This window comes from Panthera uncia (assembly GCF_023721935.1).
Source record: "Panthera uncia isolate 11264 chromosome A1 unlocalized genomic scaffold, Puncia_PCG_1.0 HiC_scaffold_17, whole genome shotgun sequence".
In the NCBI taxonomy this organism is placed as follows: Eukaryota; Metazoa; Chordata; class Mammalia; order Carnivora; family Felidae; genus Panthera; species Panthera uncia.
In genome coordinates, this window is record NW_026057577.1 from 88,742,225 (window position 1) to 88,758,138 (window position 15,914).

The 15,914-nt window shown below is 42.8% G+C and overlaps 1 protein-coding gene and 1 long non-coding RNA gene across 4 annotated transcripts in view; one reads left to right on the forward strand and one right to left on the reverse strand.

The window, feature by feature from the left end:
- Window positions 1-5,237, reverse strand: part of SIMC1 (SUMO interacting motifs containing 1) — a 77,160-nt gene extending 71,923 nt beyond the window's left edge. For 2 of the 3 annotated variants that reach the window (XM_049648615.1, XM_049648614.1), the window contains exon 1: window positions 4,950-5,236. In XM_049648615.1, coding sequence (XP_049504572.1) covers window positions 4,950-5,078 — 129 coding nt within the window. In that variant the 5' untranslated portion in view covers window positions 5,079-5,236. Of the gene's footprint in view, window positions 1-4,949 lie in introns of all 3 variants that reach the window. The other variant, XM_049648616.1, reaches the window with a different exon arrangement.
- Window positions 5,238-5,296: 59 nt separating this feature from the next.
- Window positions 5,297-15,914, forward strand: part of LOC125934402 (uncharacterized) — a 43,650-nt gene continuing 33,032 nt past the window's right edge. The window contains exons 1-2 of the long non-coding RNA XR_007461370.1: window positions 5,297-5,625; window positions 9,819-9,949. This is a non-coding gene — a long non-coding RNA (uncharacterized LOC125934402). The remainder of the gene's footprint in view (window positions 5,626-9,818; window positions 9,950-15,914) is intronic.

Consider the following 15,914-nt stretch of genomic DNA (forward strand, 5'->3'; position numbering starts at 1 on the left):
CATCAAATTTGTGTCCCTAGTCATACCTTCTCCCCTGGCCTCCAAACTCAGTACAAACAACATACCTTGTATCTCCCGTTGGCTATTCTATAAGCATCTTTTAACACCTTCAAAACAGAACCCTTGAATCTTTCCTCCAATCCTGGTCTTCAAGTCTCCATTTTAATGAAGGACACCAACATATATCTAGTTGCTCAGGCCAAAACCAGAGCTTCATTCTTGATTCTTCCTTTTCTTTTCATTGTCTACATCCAAGTTATCAAGACTCGTTGATTCTACTTCCTCACTATCATCCAATGTCCCAAATCCTTCCAGTATCCCAGGCTATTCCAAGCTACAATTATTTTTGGTTTAGACTACTGCAGCAACCTCTTAAACTGGTCTCCCTGATTCCGCTATGGTCTCCTTTCAGGAAGGTGACTATACTCCTGGTTTGTTTGGGACAGTTCTAGTTTTCACCTGTTGTTTGACATCCCCTCCAGTTAGCACCCCCTTTCATTTGCAAAAGGATTCCCACTTGGATGATAAATTACATGGTCACCTTACCGTACAGTCTTATCTTCTCACAGTAGCTAAAACTACCTTCTAAATCTTTTTTTTTTTTTTTAATGTTTATTTATTTTTGAGAGAAAGGGTAGACAGAGCGTGAGCAGGGGAGAAGCAGAGAGAGGGTGAAACACAGAATCTGAAGCAGGTTCCAGGCTCTGAGCTGTCAGCACAGAGCCTGACACGGGGCTCGAACCCACGAACCGTGAGATCGTGACCTGAGCCAAAGTTGGACACTTAACTGACTGAGCCACCAAGGCACCCCTAAAACCATCTTTTAAAAATGCAAATGAGATCATGTCATTCCCCTGCCTAAAACCCTTCAAAGATTTCTTATTACATAAGGATAAAATTGGAACTCCTTATTGTGGTCTACAAGACCCTATATGACCTAGCCCACTACTTCTCATCTCTTCAGACTGCGTCTTCCATTCATGACCTTCCAGCCCCACTGGCCTTTCAATTCCTCCAATTAGTCATACCATTTCCACTTCCAAGTCTTTGTTTTTGCCACACCCGTTGCTGCTACCTTAGATCTTCTCATAACAAATCTATTCTGTCATTTTTTTCTCAGATCAAATATTAACTCTTGAGAGAGAGGCCTTCTTTGAAAAGACAATTTAATGTTCCCAACACCACCTGTTACTATTACATTGTTCACTTATTTTCTGGTTGTTTATTGCTTATATTTCCCCAACAGAATATCAGCTCATTGTTAACTTGTTTACTTCTGGTCCCCAGGGTCAGAGCATGTGCTCAATAAGTATTTATTGAAAGAATGAATCACAACCAGAGAAAAAAATTAAAACCATGACAGCTCATAGAATTTGGCTACCAAATCAACAAATATTTAAATGAACAAAAATGCCTATTTTTCTTTCTAACACTCTATATCATCTGACATTACATTTATGTGACTGTTTATTGTTTGTTTCCCCTTGACTAAAATAGAACCTCCACAAGGGCAGGGACTTGTTCACAGCTGTATTCTTAGCACCTACAAGTGCCTTGCATATAGTAAGTGTTCAGTAAATGTTTACCAAATAAATTGACAATATCTAGGGGTGACTGGGTAGTGGCGAAAGGGTATGGAGAGAATATAATTGGTGCACAATTTCTGTAGGAAATTTGGCAATATATATCAAAAGCTCTCAAAGGGGGCATACCTTTTGACTTCATACTCTCACTTCTAAGAGGAACTCATCCTAAAGAAGCAAATAAACAAGGGTACAAAGATTATTTGTGAGGGACTTTACACTGGGTTGTTTATGACAGAGAAAATTTGTAAATGTCAGCATGATATCCATTAATAGGAGATCATAAATAGAATTACAAATCTATACAATGAAACACATTAAAAATATTGGAGAGACATGTATTTATTGGTGCAAGAGACAAAAAGTGTATTAAGAGAAAAGGTGGGGCACCTGGGTGGCTCAGGCAATTAAGCATCTGACTCTGGATTTTGGCTCAGGTTTTATCTCATGGTTTGTGAACTCAAGCCTTGTGTTGCTTGGGATTCTCTCTCTTAAATAATAAATAAACATTAAAAAAGAGAGAGAAAAAGGCAAGCTAAAAAAGCCCCACATGTATAGTGGAATTTCATTTTCGCAAAAACATACATGGGGAAGACACGAGGGGCTGTATGAATGCACACTGGCATTTACAGATAAAAGTTTAGATGGACATACTTCAAAATATCAACACTGGTTATCTCTGGATGGTGAGATTAAGGACAGTTTTAATTTTCTTCTACGTACATTTCTAAAGTTTTTGTAATTAGCTCAACATTCTGCTTTTGTAAGTGGCAAACAGAAAGTAGTAAGTATTATGGAAAACACAGACCCGCTTCATAAACTTAGTGAAGACTAAAGCCCAGGTTAAGAACCAGGAGTTCAGAAATGTCAACTTCAGTATTGGAAATAGTTTTCTGATTTCCCGAATTCAAGCAAGTTGTTTCCCCTCAGTCAATATTTGTAAAAAATAAATAAATAAATAAATAAAACTTGTTTCTTTTATTTCATCGCCTGCCACGCTTGAGAACGTCAGGCCTGGTTGAGAAAAAATACAAAGTGTAGCAAAAGCGATCATCTATGCTAGGCATTTTCCTTGTGTTGCCTTATTAAAAATCCCCTTATGATCCTGTCAGGTAGGTATCAATGTTCTCAAGCGCAAAAGCTGAGAGAGGTGACAGAATTTGCCAAAACTCGCACTGCTGCTATGCGGGGTGGGGGTGGGGGTTCCTGATTTGAAGAGAGGTCTCTCTGACCTCAGGGCCTTCAGGTGAAAGCTAGACAAAAGCGTTTTAGGCTTTAACCTTGCAAGTCTTTTAACGCATCTGATCTCTGGCATGGTTATCCTACTGCCCTATTTAATTTGCAACAACTATAAAAAGAGACCAAGCCTGGAGTTTTAAAGGAAAACTGGAGTAAATATATGGAGAGGCAAGATTTACATTGGGTACTATTCTCTGGAATGTGCCCTTCGTTTCTCTTCAACTCAGAAGGCTCAGAATGAAAAGGCTTGGTTGGGCGGTCACGGGGGAGGGGAGCAGTTTGAGAGAGCACCCACGTTTGTGTGTGAAGGGCCACAAGAGACACCACAGACGAAGGATGACATCTGAGCACTTAAAGAGAGGGGCTGGACGAAGATGAGGGAAGATGGACGACACCTGGAAGGAAAGGGGGCTTGAGACCAGGGGCAACGGGAACGAGGAAGAACTGGAAGGAAAGGCAGCTGTGAGTTATTCTGAGGCCACTTCTTCCTTCCACCTTTTCTCTCCCTCTCGTCTTTTCCTTGCTCATCTCGGTCACGATTAGGCCTTCAGCACTCTTTTCTATTTGGGTGATTACCAAATCTCTCCAGTCCTGACTTTTCTCCAGAGTTCAACTCCTCCTGAGGTCCCAACTGAAGGCGGCATCCCTTCCACCTCGAGCCTGCTCCTACTCATGTACTCGTTCTCACTTAACAAACATCCATTAGAACTGCTCTTTCTCCTCTCTTCCTTCAGCCATTCTTGCACCCAACAAACATTTACTGTGGGTCTACGTCCTTCACACCGCCACGGCACTGGGGCTACCCATGCACTTACCACTTTGGGTCACTTCTCCTCTGAAATCTTGTCTGTCCATCTCCTCTAAGTTCTTTACTGAGATTTACTGAGAATCCTGCACGCTTGAACCAGGGCCACACGGGACTAGATGTTAACTGGTCTGGCATGCCATTCATTTCGTAGCGACCACTTCGCATTTAGCACTATACCTGGGGCACAGAAGGGGCTGGCAGTGGAGGCGTAGGGACTACAAACTGGCTGGGACCCGAGGAGCAGAAGCTAGGAGATTTGCCTCGAAGGAGTATTTGCATATGAAGAAAGGTGTCTTCCTTAACCTGTAGGTTACAGACCTATACCAGCCAGAGAATTCTTTTATTTCTGGGGTGTGTCCGTGGGAAGCTGGGAAGAGGGCTGGAAGTCTGATGCTGAGAGTCTTCTGATAGAAAGCCTGTCCACCTCCCACTCCTGGAGTACTCAACAGTCACTTGTTGAATACATCACCTTCTGTGAGAGAGACCACGGACATTGTGTTCTCCACTGTATCCCCAGCGCCTAGCACATCTAGCCCACATTAGGGGTTCTGTAAATATCTGTGGAGGATTCTAGAAAGGCAGGGACCATAGATATTTCATTCACCACCTCAGGACGAAGGACAAAGACTAAAGACTAAGGAGCCCGAAGGAAAAAGGGAGCAAGACGTTTCCCTCCCTATTCCTTTAGAGCTGGGTAAATGTTTGCTAAGCGAAATAAATCGCCCTCCTGCACTACTCCAAAACCGGGCCCCTCGCTCGGCTGCCAGGCCCTGGAGCGCGGCCACCATCTGGCTCAGGCTCAGGCCCGCGCTTCCCTCCCTCCCAGCCCGGGCGCCTGTTACCTCCCTGCACACATCTGTACCCACCACAGGCCAAACAATTACACGCTCCCGCGTCCCTGCCTCGAGATCCCCCAGGACCACGTCCCCCCAGCTCCCCGCCCCCACCCGAGCTCCGGGGAAGCCGGCGGCCGGGCCTCACACCGCCGCTTGCAGCCGGCTCCCGCACCCCCCGCCACAGGCGCGCCAGGCCGCCGTCCATGTGCTCGGCCGCCGTTGCCAGCCCCGGCCCGCTGAGGCTGCAGCGCGGAGCCCGGGAGGCCCGGCGGCCGCGGTCCGGGCCCGCCGCGCTCCTCAGGGCGGGAAAGGTCGGCAAGCGGCGAGGCGGGAAGCGGCTGAAGCTGTGAGGCGCCAGGGGGCGGGAGGCGGTGGCGCGGGGGGGACCAGCGGGCCGAGCCGGGGGAGCGAAGATGCGCAGCCCGAGCGGGGGCAGCGCTCCGGCCTCGACGGGGCTGGGCGAGCGGCGGCTCGCTCACTCACCACGGTCCGGCGGGGCAGAGCGCCGGGGGTTCGGGACAGGGCCCGGCGGAGCCTCCGCGCCCTGCCCGAGCGGGCCCCCCCGGAGCTCTCGGAGCCGCTGTCGTCCGAGATCACGATGAAATCCTCCATGGCTGCGGGCCCCGGCCGAGGCGGCGCGCGGGCGGCCGGCGACCCGGACGACGGCGGCGGCGACTTCGGTTCCTGCTGCTGAGGCGGTGGCGGCGGCGACAACCGGAGCCATCACCCCGCCGACCCCGCCCCTTCCCGCCCCGAGCCCCGCCCCCCGCCGGCCGGCTCCGCCCCGCCCCTCCGGAGCCAGCCCCCCTCCCCCTCCCCCTCGCCGGCGGTGGCGAGCGGCGGGCAGCGGGCGGGTCGGGCTCTGGCCCCGCGGGCGCTGTGCTTGGCGGGGAATTTATCTTCCCTTCCTGGGGAGGAAAAAAAAAGAGAGAGAGAGAGAAAATCAAGTCGCAGCCGGCTTGGGCCGGTGTTGCGGGCGGGCGTGGGAGACGCTGAGGCTGCGAGGGCTTCCCCAGCTGTTTCCAACTGACCCAAGTGTGAAGTGAGGTGTGAACAGGCAGGCCTCTGACTGAGCCCGAGCCCACTGACTGCCCAGGAGAGAGGCCCTTGAGGACCTGGCCTGCAACAGACTGGCTGGAGGGTCCCCCACTGACTGAGGGTAGGTGGCCTGGCCTGTGGCTGAGGGGGCAGAGACCACCCCCGCTCCCTTGTGCACAGGTGCCAGTACGACTGTGGGATAAATGCCTAGAAGTGGAATTACTGAGTCAGAGGGGATGTTTCTGCTGTTTCGATAAATGATGCCAAATTACTCCTAAATTGTACCAACTGGCAGTTTCACCAACAATCTGGGTCACGCAGGCATTTAAACTGTGAGATTCAGAAACTTGGGCAGTTGGTAACGGGATCAGAAACTTGAAAAAATGTACAAAGAGAAGCCCTGAGATGGCTCCCGCCAGGAAAAATGAGATGTTATGAATGAGCAAAGTTATAAAGATAAAAAGATATACCCGGTAGAGGGAGAAGTGGTAGGTAGGTGGCTGGTTGTAGGGCAGGAACAAGTCAAGATGGGGAGGATCTGTGTTACAATAAATGTTGGGTATTGACAAAATCCTGTCGTTCATGCTCCCGCAACTTGCTAATATGGGTTGACAGAGCCAATGGGAAAACGTATTTCTCAGAAGAGGGATTGATTTCCAAAGGAATGGTTATCAGATGCTACCTGATAAGCACTGTCTAGAGCAGTGATTCTCAAACTTCAGTGAACATCACAATCACCAAGAAGACGTGTTCAAACACAGATTGTTGGGCCCCACGCCGGAGTTTGTAATTCTGGGGTACGAGGCATGAGGCTCTGAATTTATATTTCTGAAAAGTTCCCGCATATCGTTGATGCTGCTGGTCTGGGCACCATGTGTTGAAAACCACTGGTCTGGTGGGCAGGGAGTCTACTGCCAACGCATTTCAGAAGTTCTGGTTGAATGGCGAAAATCATCCCACTTGTGAGGGCATTCATTAAGTTGTCTTCACCAAATGCCATTAAACATTTGGTTTATTTGACTCCCTGCTTCTTGAAACACTGTCTTTTCTAAGCTTCTGTGACGCTGCACCTCTCTGACCACTTCTTTTCAGTCTTCCTAGATGACTCCTGCTCCTCTACTCACTCCTTGAATCTTATTTTTAATTTTTTTTTTAACATTTACTTATTATTGACAGAGACAGAACATGAGCATGTGAAGGGCAAAGAGAGGAGGAGACACAGAATCTGAAGCAGGCTCCAGGCTCTGATCTGTTAGCACAGAGCCCAATGTGGGGCTCAAACCCACAAACCGTGAGATCATGACCTGAGCCAAAGTCGGACGCTTCACTGACTGAGCCACCCAGACGCCCCATCCTTGAATCTTGATGTTCCTCAGAGTTCTAACAGAGGCCACCTTCACGCACTCTCCCTACACAGTGTCAACATGGCTGTAAGGGTAACTTTTATGTGGACGCCTCCTACAAGCTTATCTCCAGCCTTGCAGATGTATATTGAATGAATTAAAACCGAACCCCTGTCCCCTCGAAAAAAGCCTGCTTCTTCTTCTTCTCTGTTCCCTATCTTAGTGAGCGGTGGTACTACCAGCCAGCAGTTGCTCAAGTGAGAAATCTGAGCATTATGCTTGATTTCTACCTCTTTCTCACCAACAAGTCCTGTCTCTTTTATCTCCTAAATATTTTTCGTGCCCGTTTGCTTCTTTTGGCCTCTTCTGGGATCATTCTAGGCAAGCTAAGGTCACCTCTGGCCCAGTCTACTTTAGTAGTCACCTATTTAGTCTTCCTGAATCTATTCTTGCCCTCTTTCATTCCTTTTTCCACATCCAAAGTGATCTTTAAGAGAGTATGTAATCAAGCCCCCTTTAGTGGCTTCCTAATAACACTGTGTCTTAGTCACCACCATATTAACAAAATAGCATGGCCTGGGTTACTTAAACAATAGAAATTTCTTTTCTTACAGTTCTAGAGGCTGGGAAGTCAAAGATCAAGGTTTCTGGTGAAACCTCTCTGTTTAGGTTGCAGATTTCTTTTTATAGCCTCACATGGTCTTTCCCCAGTGGGTGTATGCTGAGAGAGAGGGAGAGAGGGAGGGAAGGAGGGAGGAAGAAAAGAAGGAGCAAAGGAAAGAGGGAAGGAGGGAGACAAGGAGAGGGAGAGGGGAGAGAGAGGAAGGGAGGCAGAGAAGGAAAAAGAGAGAGAGAAAAGAGAGAGATTTCTTCCTCCTATAAGGCCACTAATCCCAGCATGAGGGCCCAATCTACATGTCTAATCTAACCTTAATTACCTTTCAAAGGCCCCATATCCAAATACCATCACATTGGGGGTTAGAGTTTTTTTGGGGGAACACAAATATAGCACTATAAACTTTTAAATGTAAAAAATATATTTTTGTAAATTATATACATATTATATTTATGTATAGTAAACATATGATTTCACCATAAGTAATTTTTACCCCCCCCAAAAAAAAGGAATGGAAAAAAATTTGAACTCTATGATATGCATGTTACAGTGTTAAGGGATGAAGGGTACTGATGTCTACAAGTTATTTTGAAATGCATCAAAAATAGATGAATGTGTAGATGGATAAATATGGATAAAGCAAATATAACAAAATGTTAACATTGTCAAATCTACATGATACTTTAGCTTTTATGTAAATGTGAATGTTTTCATATTACATTGAGAAAAAATTTAAAATTAAGAAAGTGAATTATGATTTTATAACGTTTTAAAAAAAGGAGAGCAAAGATTATGATGAACCCTGTGTGCCCATCATCCAGCTTCAAGAATGATCAATCTTGTTCCACTTATATTCTTACCCACTCTGTCACAACACAGTGACACTTTTGAAACAATAGTGAGCAAGGTAGACATGGTCTCTGGTTTATGGTGATTATACTTTGTGGAGAAAGCAGACAATAAGCTAGTAAATAATTATAAATTATGACAAGTATATAACCAGTTTGTGATATACTTGTGAGATGTAACTTGTGAGATATAAATATAAAATAATTTTATTGTTTCTCCAGTAACCATCACCACTGTCTGTAGAAATCCTCTTGTTCTCTAGATAGTGAATTCCCTTAAAAAATAGTCTATTCTGGGGGTGCCTGTGTGGCTCAGTCGGTTAAGTGACTCTTGATTTCAATTCAGGTAATGATCTCATGGTTCGTGACATTGAGCCCCGCATCGGGCTCTGCCTGGTTGGGATTCTCTCTCTCCCTCTCTCTCTGCCTCTCCTCTGCACATGCTCTCTCTCTCTGTCTCAGAATAAATAAACATTAAAAGATTTTTTAAAAAAAATATCCTGTTCTGGTCCCATTCCAAGCATTATGACTTAGGCTTGTCCATTTAAAGTCTTTAATCTCATATTTAATTTATAGCTCTTACCATTCTCCGGGTGCAGGTGGACTTATGGTTACAACAGCTCCTAGTGGAGAGGGTGGTAATGTCCCCTTCCATACCCTTGACTCTTGTTCCTCCCAAGTAGGAATGAGGAAGAGGGAGAGAGAATATTCTCTGCAAGACTGTCCAGAAAGAATTGTTTGCTCTTTTTCTGCTGGTTGTTGCTGTTTCAATAATAGTTCTCCCAATGTGTGGGGAGTACAGAGGCTAGCTCTCTTACTTGGACGGGGCACACGGTTGCTCTCTGGGGCCTGCTCTGTGTACATCCTAACCTAGGAGAAGTCAGTCTCAACCTCTTTCTCCCAGACATCCCCACCAGTCCCTACCAGGGGCAATCTAACCTGTAAGCCTGTTGGGGGATCCTTGTTGTTTGGGGATCCTTGTCCGGAGGGGCTTCTTGGGGAGTGCCAGCAAGAGCCTCGAGGCTCAGCCATCTTCTGTGCTCTCTAGGAGACTCACACATGGAGATTTTGCATGCTTAAATCAGGAAGGAAAGAAATGCAGGCAGCTCTCATCCTGATGGCCTTTATCTAAGCCCACGTTAGCTCTCTTCTCCCTTCGCACCCAAGGACATCAGGGGCTTGTTCAAGTCATGGTTCCAGTAACTTTCAGACAAGTTCTCAGCTTGGGGAATGGGAAGAAGAATTGTTTGCTGCACTTTCACCTTGTGGTAAGGGAATGGGGAGAACAAGTTGAATGACCCCATCTTCTTTAGCTAGGGAGAATTAATGGATGGTTGCTAACTACAATATTCATCTGGATATATGAACTAATTGGAGAAAAATTTAAATTCTACTTTTGTTGCAGAATTTATGATAAAGTGGTTAATATTAGTAACTAACTTTTAAGCATAGTGATATGACTTTAAGGGTACAACGGTGTTCTGATTGTATATATCTTTCTCATCAGCCGTCCTGCCCGAAAGTCAGGAAACACAGGGGCCCTGGTTGTGTAATAAGAGTACATTTGAAAAATGCCTTGTCCTTATCTGAAAACCCAGATGGAAGAATACCAGCCCTGAAGTTGCTTTTCTTAAAACTGTAAGTAGTGTCACTTATGTTTTCTTGGTCATCCTGGATCTGTCTTGAAATACTCTGTTTACCCAAGGCTTCTAAAATCATAGTTTTTCACAAGCTAGTATCTTTGTGTGTTTTTCTTTTCTTTTTTTTTCTGGGAGATTTGTCTTATTTTTTTCCAGATTTATTGAGATATAGTTGACACATAACACTGTGTAAGTTTAAGAAGTACAATGTGATATTTTGATACATACATATGTTGTGAAATATTTACCACAATAAGGTTGGTTAACACATCTTTACCTCACATAACTACTGTTTTGTTGTTGGTATGGTGAGAACATTAAAGCTTTGCTCTCATAGCAACTTTCAAGTATACAATACAGTATTATTAACTATGGTCATCATGCTATACATTAGATGCCCAGAACTTATTCATCTTAAACTGAAAGTTTGGACTGTTTGATTAATAGCTCCCCTTTACCCCCTCCCAACCCTGGCAACCACCACCCTCCTCTTTGTTTCTATAAGTTTAATGTTTTAGATTCCACATATAAGTGAGATCATAGAGTATTTGTCTTTTCCTGAATTATTTTCCTTAGCATAATGCCCTCAAGGTCCATCCACGTTGTTGCAAACAAGAAGGATTTCCTTTTTTTTATGGCTGAATAATATGTGTGTGTGTGCGTGTGTGTGTATTTTTCAAGGTGATACTTCTTAATAGACTTATTCCCCTTAAATAATACATTAATCCCTTGTAAACGGAGAGGCTAACGCAGTCATTTATTCATCCAATGATTACTGTATAGGTATCTCCCACTTTTCTGAAAGTTCCACATTATACCACTTTGCTTTTACGAAAGACTTAACATTAGTATCTGTTTTTGCTAACCAAAAGAAATCTGAAGAGGATTTTCACCCTTATGAAAAAAGGCAAAAAGCAAAACCAGTGTCCAGCATTTATTTTGCAGCCAGCCCTAAGAGTGGCAGCTTGCACCCCAAGCAGTGAGAGTGGCCCTGCCCAGCTCCTTTACCAGGATCTCCACTCAGCATCTCAGCAGCGAGCCACTGTAGCTTTGAACTGTGTCTGTGAGCATCTGTGCTGTATCTCAGTTTATTTTGTGCAACTGTTAGCAAGATGTGTCCTAAGGTAAGGGAAGAGCCTAAGAGAGGTTATTTTTGGGGTCTGGAAACACAAAAAATTCCATATAAATGAATGGAAATTGCTTCTTTGCTTTATGCCATTTCAGCTTATGAAGGGTTTCACAGGAGGACTCTAGTTTTGGATGGAAGGATGTGTTGAGTGCCTACGGGGTGTCAGACACCTTGTTAGGGGCTGGGGATGAAACAGTAAGCAAGAGAGTCATGGGCTCTGTTCTCACAGAGCTGAGCAGTCCTACTTTGTGAATGAAGAAAACAAATCTCAATCTCTTACTTTCTTTTGAAAAATATGTATTTAAAAAAAATGTTTATTTGTTTATTTATTTATTTAGTTGGGGGGTTGCCTAGAAGAGTTTGCTGCAGTCTCTCTCATACATCTCGCGTAGATTATTTTTGCCAAATCTGATCACTTATGTATTTAAAACTTCTGAATAACATACGTATATGACCAATCTACAATAATCCTGATTCAAAAAAGAAAGTTCTTCATTCAGTCAGTCTAATCTGCACTGAAACTTTTTTATTTTATTTTATTTTTTAAAATTTACATCCAAATTAGCATATAGTGCAACAATGATTTCAGGAGTAGATTCCTTAATGCCCCTTACCCGTTTAGCCCATCCCACCTCCCACAGTAACCCTCAGTTTGTTCTCCATATTTATGAGTCTCTTCTGTTTTGTCCCCCTCCCTGTTTTTATATTGTTTTTGTTTCCCTTCCCTTATATTCATCTGTTTTATCTCTTAAAGTCCTTATATGAGTGAATTCATATGATTTTTGTCTTTCTCTGACTAATTTCACTTACCATAATACCCTCCAGTTCCATCCACATAGTTGCAAATGGCAAGATTTCATTCTTTTTGATCGCTGAGTAATACTCCATTGTATATATATACCGCTTCTTCTTTATCCATTCATCCATCAATGGACATTTGGGCTGTTTACATACTTTGGCTATTGTCGATAGTGCTGCTATAAACATGGGGGTGCATATGTCCCTTCGAAACAGCACACCTGTATCCCTTGGATAAATGCCTAGTAGTTCAATTGCTGGGTCATAGGGTAGTTCTATTTTTAGTTTTTTGAGGAACCTCCACACTGTTTTCCAGAGTGGCTGCACCAGCTTGCATTCCCACCAACAATGCAAAAGAGATCCTCTTTCTCCACATCCTCACCAACATCTGTTGTTGCCTGAGTTGTTAATGGTAGCCATTCTGACAGGTGTGAGGTTGTATCTCATGTGGTTTTGATTTGTATTTCCCTGATGATGAGTGATGTTGAGTATTTTTTCATGTGTTGGTTGGCCATCTGGATGTCTTCTTTGGAGAAGTGTCTATTCATGTCTTTTGCCCATTTCTTCACTGGATTATTTGTTTTTTTGGGTGTTGAGTTTGAGAAGTTCTTTATAGGTTTTGAACACTAGCCCTTTATCTGATATATCATTTGCAAATATCTTCTCCCATTCTATCAGTTGCCTTTTAGTTTTGCTGATTGTTTCCTTCGCTGTGCAGAAACTTTTTATTTTGATGAGGTCCCAGTAGTTCATTTTTGCTTTCCCTTGCCTCTGGAGACGTGTTGAGTAAGAAGTTGCTCTGGCCAGATCAAAGAGGTTTTTGCCTGCTTTCTCCTTGAGGATTTTGATGGCTTCCTGTCTTACATTTAGGTCTCTCATCCATTTTGAGTTTATTTTTGTGTATGGTGTAAGAAAGTGGTCCAGGTTCATCTTTCTGCAGGTTTCTGTCCAGTTTTCCCAGCACCATTTGCTGAAGAGACTGTCTTTATTCCATTGGATATTCTTTCCTGCTTTGTCAAAGATTAGTTGGCCATATGTTTGTGGGTCCATTTCTGTGTTCTGTATTGTGTTCCATTGATCTGAGTGTCTGTTCTTGTGCTAGTACCATACTGTCTTGATGATTACAGCTTTGTAGTATAGCTTGAAGTCTGGGATTGTGATGCCTCCTGCCTTGGTTTTCTTTTTCAAGGTCGCTTTGGCTATTTGGGGTCTTTTCTGGTTCCAAACAAATTTGAGGATTATTTGTTCTGGCTCTGTGAAGAATGTTGGTGTTACTTTGATAAGGATTGCATTGAATATGTAGATTGCTTTGGGTAATATTGACATTTTAACAATATTTGTTCTTCCTATCCAGGAGCATGGAATCTTTTCCCATTTTTTGGTGTCTTCTTCAATTTCTTTCATAAGGTTTCTATAGTTTTCAGTGTCTAGATTTTTCACCTCTTCAGTTAAATTTATTCCTAGGTATTTTATGGTTTTTTGTGCAACTGTAAATGGGATCGATTCCTTGATTTCTCTTTCTGTTGCTTCATTGTTGGTGTATAGGAATGCAATTGATTTCTGTGCGTTGATATTATATCCTGCAAACTTGCTGAATTTATGAATCAATTCTAGCAGTTTTTAGGTGGAATCTTTTGGGTTTTCCATATAGAGTATCATGTCATCTGTGAAGAGTGAAAATTTGACCTCCTCCTGGCCTATTTGGATGCCTTTTATTTCTTTGTGTTGTCTGATTGCTGAGGCTGACTTCCAATACTATGTTGAATAACAGTGGCGAGAGTGGACATCCCTGTCTTGTTCCTGACCTTAGGGGAAAAGCTGTCAGTTTTTCACCATTGAGGATGATATTAGCGTTGGGTCATTCATATATGGCTTTTATGATCTCGAGGTATGCTCCTTCTATCCCTACTTTCTTGAGGGTTTTTATCAAGAAAGGATGCTGTATTTTGTCAAATGCTTTCTCTGCATCTATTGAGAGGATCATGTGGTTCTTGTCCTTTCTTTTATTGATGTGATGAATCACGTTAATTGTTTTGTGGATATTGAACCAGCCCTGCATCCCAGGCATAAATCCCGCTTGGTCGTGGTGAATAATTTTTTTAATGTATTCTTGGATCTGGTTGGCTAATATCTTGTTGAGGATTTTTACATCCATGTTCATCAGGGAAACTGGTTTATAGTTCTCCTTTTTAGTGGGGTCTTTGTCTGGTTTTGGAATCAAGGTAATGCTGGCTTCATAGAAAGAGTTTGGAAATTTTCCTTCCATTTCTATTTTTTGGAATAGCTTCAAGAGAATAGGTGTTAACTCTTCCTTAAATGTTTGATAGAATTCCCCTGGAAAGCCCTGTGGCCCTAGACTCTTGTTTTTTGGTAGACTTTTGATTATTAATTCGATTTCCTTACTGGTTATGGGTCTGTTCCAATTTTCTATTTCTTCCTGTTTCAGTTTTGGTAGTATATATTTTTCTAGGAATTTGTCCATTTCTTCCAGATTACCCATTTTATTGGTGTATAATTGCTCATAATATTCTCTAATTATTGTTTTTATTTCTGCTGTGTTGGTTGTAGCCTCTCCTTTTTCATTCTTGATTTTATTTATTTGGGTCCTTTCCTTTTTCTTTTTGATCAAACTGGCTAGTGGTTTATCAATTTTGTTAATTCTTTTAAAGAACCAGCTTCTCGTTTCATTGATCAAGAGTAATTTTTAATTAAAAACTTACATATTAAAAAATATGTGAACATGCAAATCAAAACCATTTCACACCCATTATGATGACTGTTATTAAAATAAAATGGAAAACAAGTTTTGGCGAGGATGTGGAGAAATTGGAACCCTTGCTCATTGGTGGTAGGAATGTAAAATGGTGCGGCTGCTGTGGACAACATTTTGGCAGTTCCTCAAAAAGTTAGACATAGAATTACCATATGATCCAGAAATTCTATTCCTTTACCCAAAAGCATTGAAAGCAGGGACACAAATAGATACTTATCCACGTATCTTCATAGCAACAGTATTCATGATAGAGACACAGGTAGAAATAACCTCTGTTCCATTGACAGTTGAAGGGATAATCAAAATAGAATTCTATTCAGACTTAAAAAGGATGGAAATTATGACAAAAGATATAACATGGAGGAAACTTGAGGACACCATGCTAAATGAAACAAGCCAGTCGCAAAAGGACAAATATTGTATGAGTCTACTTATATAAGTTACTTAGGCAAATTCATAGAAATAGAAAATAGAATGGAGTTATCAGGGGCTGGGGGGAAGGGAGAATGGGTGTTATTCAATAGGTACAGAGTTTCTGTTGGGAAGACGAAAAAGTTCTAGAGATGGATAGTGGTGATGGCTGCACAATATTGTGACTATATATTAATTCCATTGTATTTTGCACTTATAAATGGTTAGAATAGTAAATTTTATGTATATTTTACCACAATAAATATATGTGAATATTTTCCTTTTATTAAAAAATCAAAACGTTATGGACAACATCAGAGGCCCCTTTGACCACGTCCACTATCCTGATCCCAATTCCTCTCTTCATTGTTTTGTGTTTTCTCCTCCAGAGTTTTTCTGTATATTTGCCTGGATTTATATTTACTTAGCAAAATGACATATATTTTTAGCTTTAGCCAAAGAACATGTCTGCCTTGGCATGGGGATTTGAAACCATCACTTGCAGTAAAAATGTTCTAAGCAGTAGGACTTTCTGCCTTATTAATGGAGATTTTTTTTGTGTGGATATACATTTTTAAATGTTTTTATTTATTTTTGAGACAGAGAGAGACAGAGCATGAGCAGGGAAGGGGCAGAGAGAGAGGGAGACACAGAATCCGAAACAGGCTCCAGGCTCTGAGCTGTCAGCACAGAGCCCGACGTGGGGCTCGAACTCACAGACCGTGAGATCATGACCTGAGCCGAAGTCGGCCGCTTAACCGACTGAGCCACCCAGGCGCCCCTGGATATACATTTTTTAAAAAGTTGTGTTTTTCTCTCATTTTTCTTTTTTTCATTATATGGTGTTTCAGG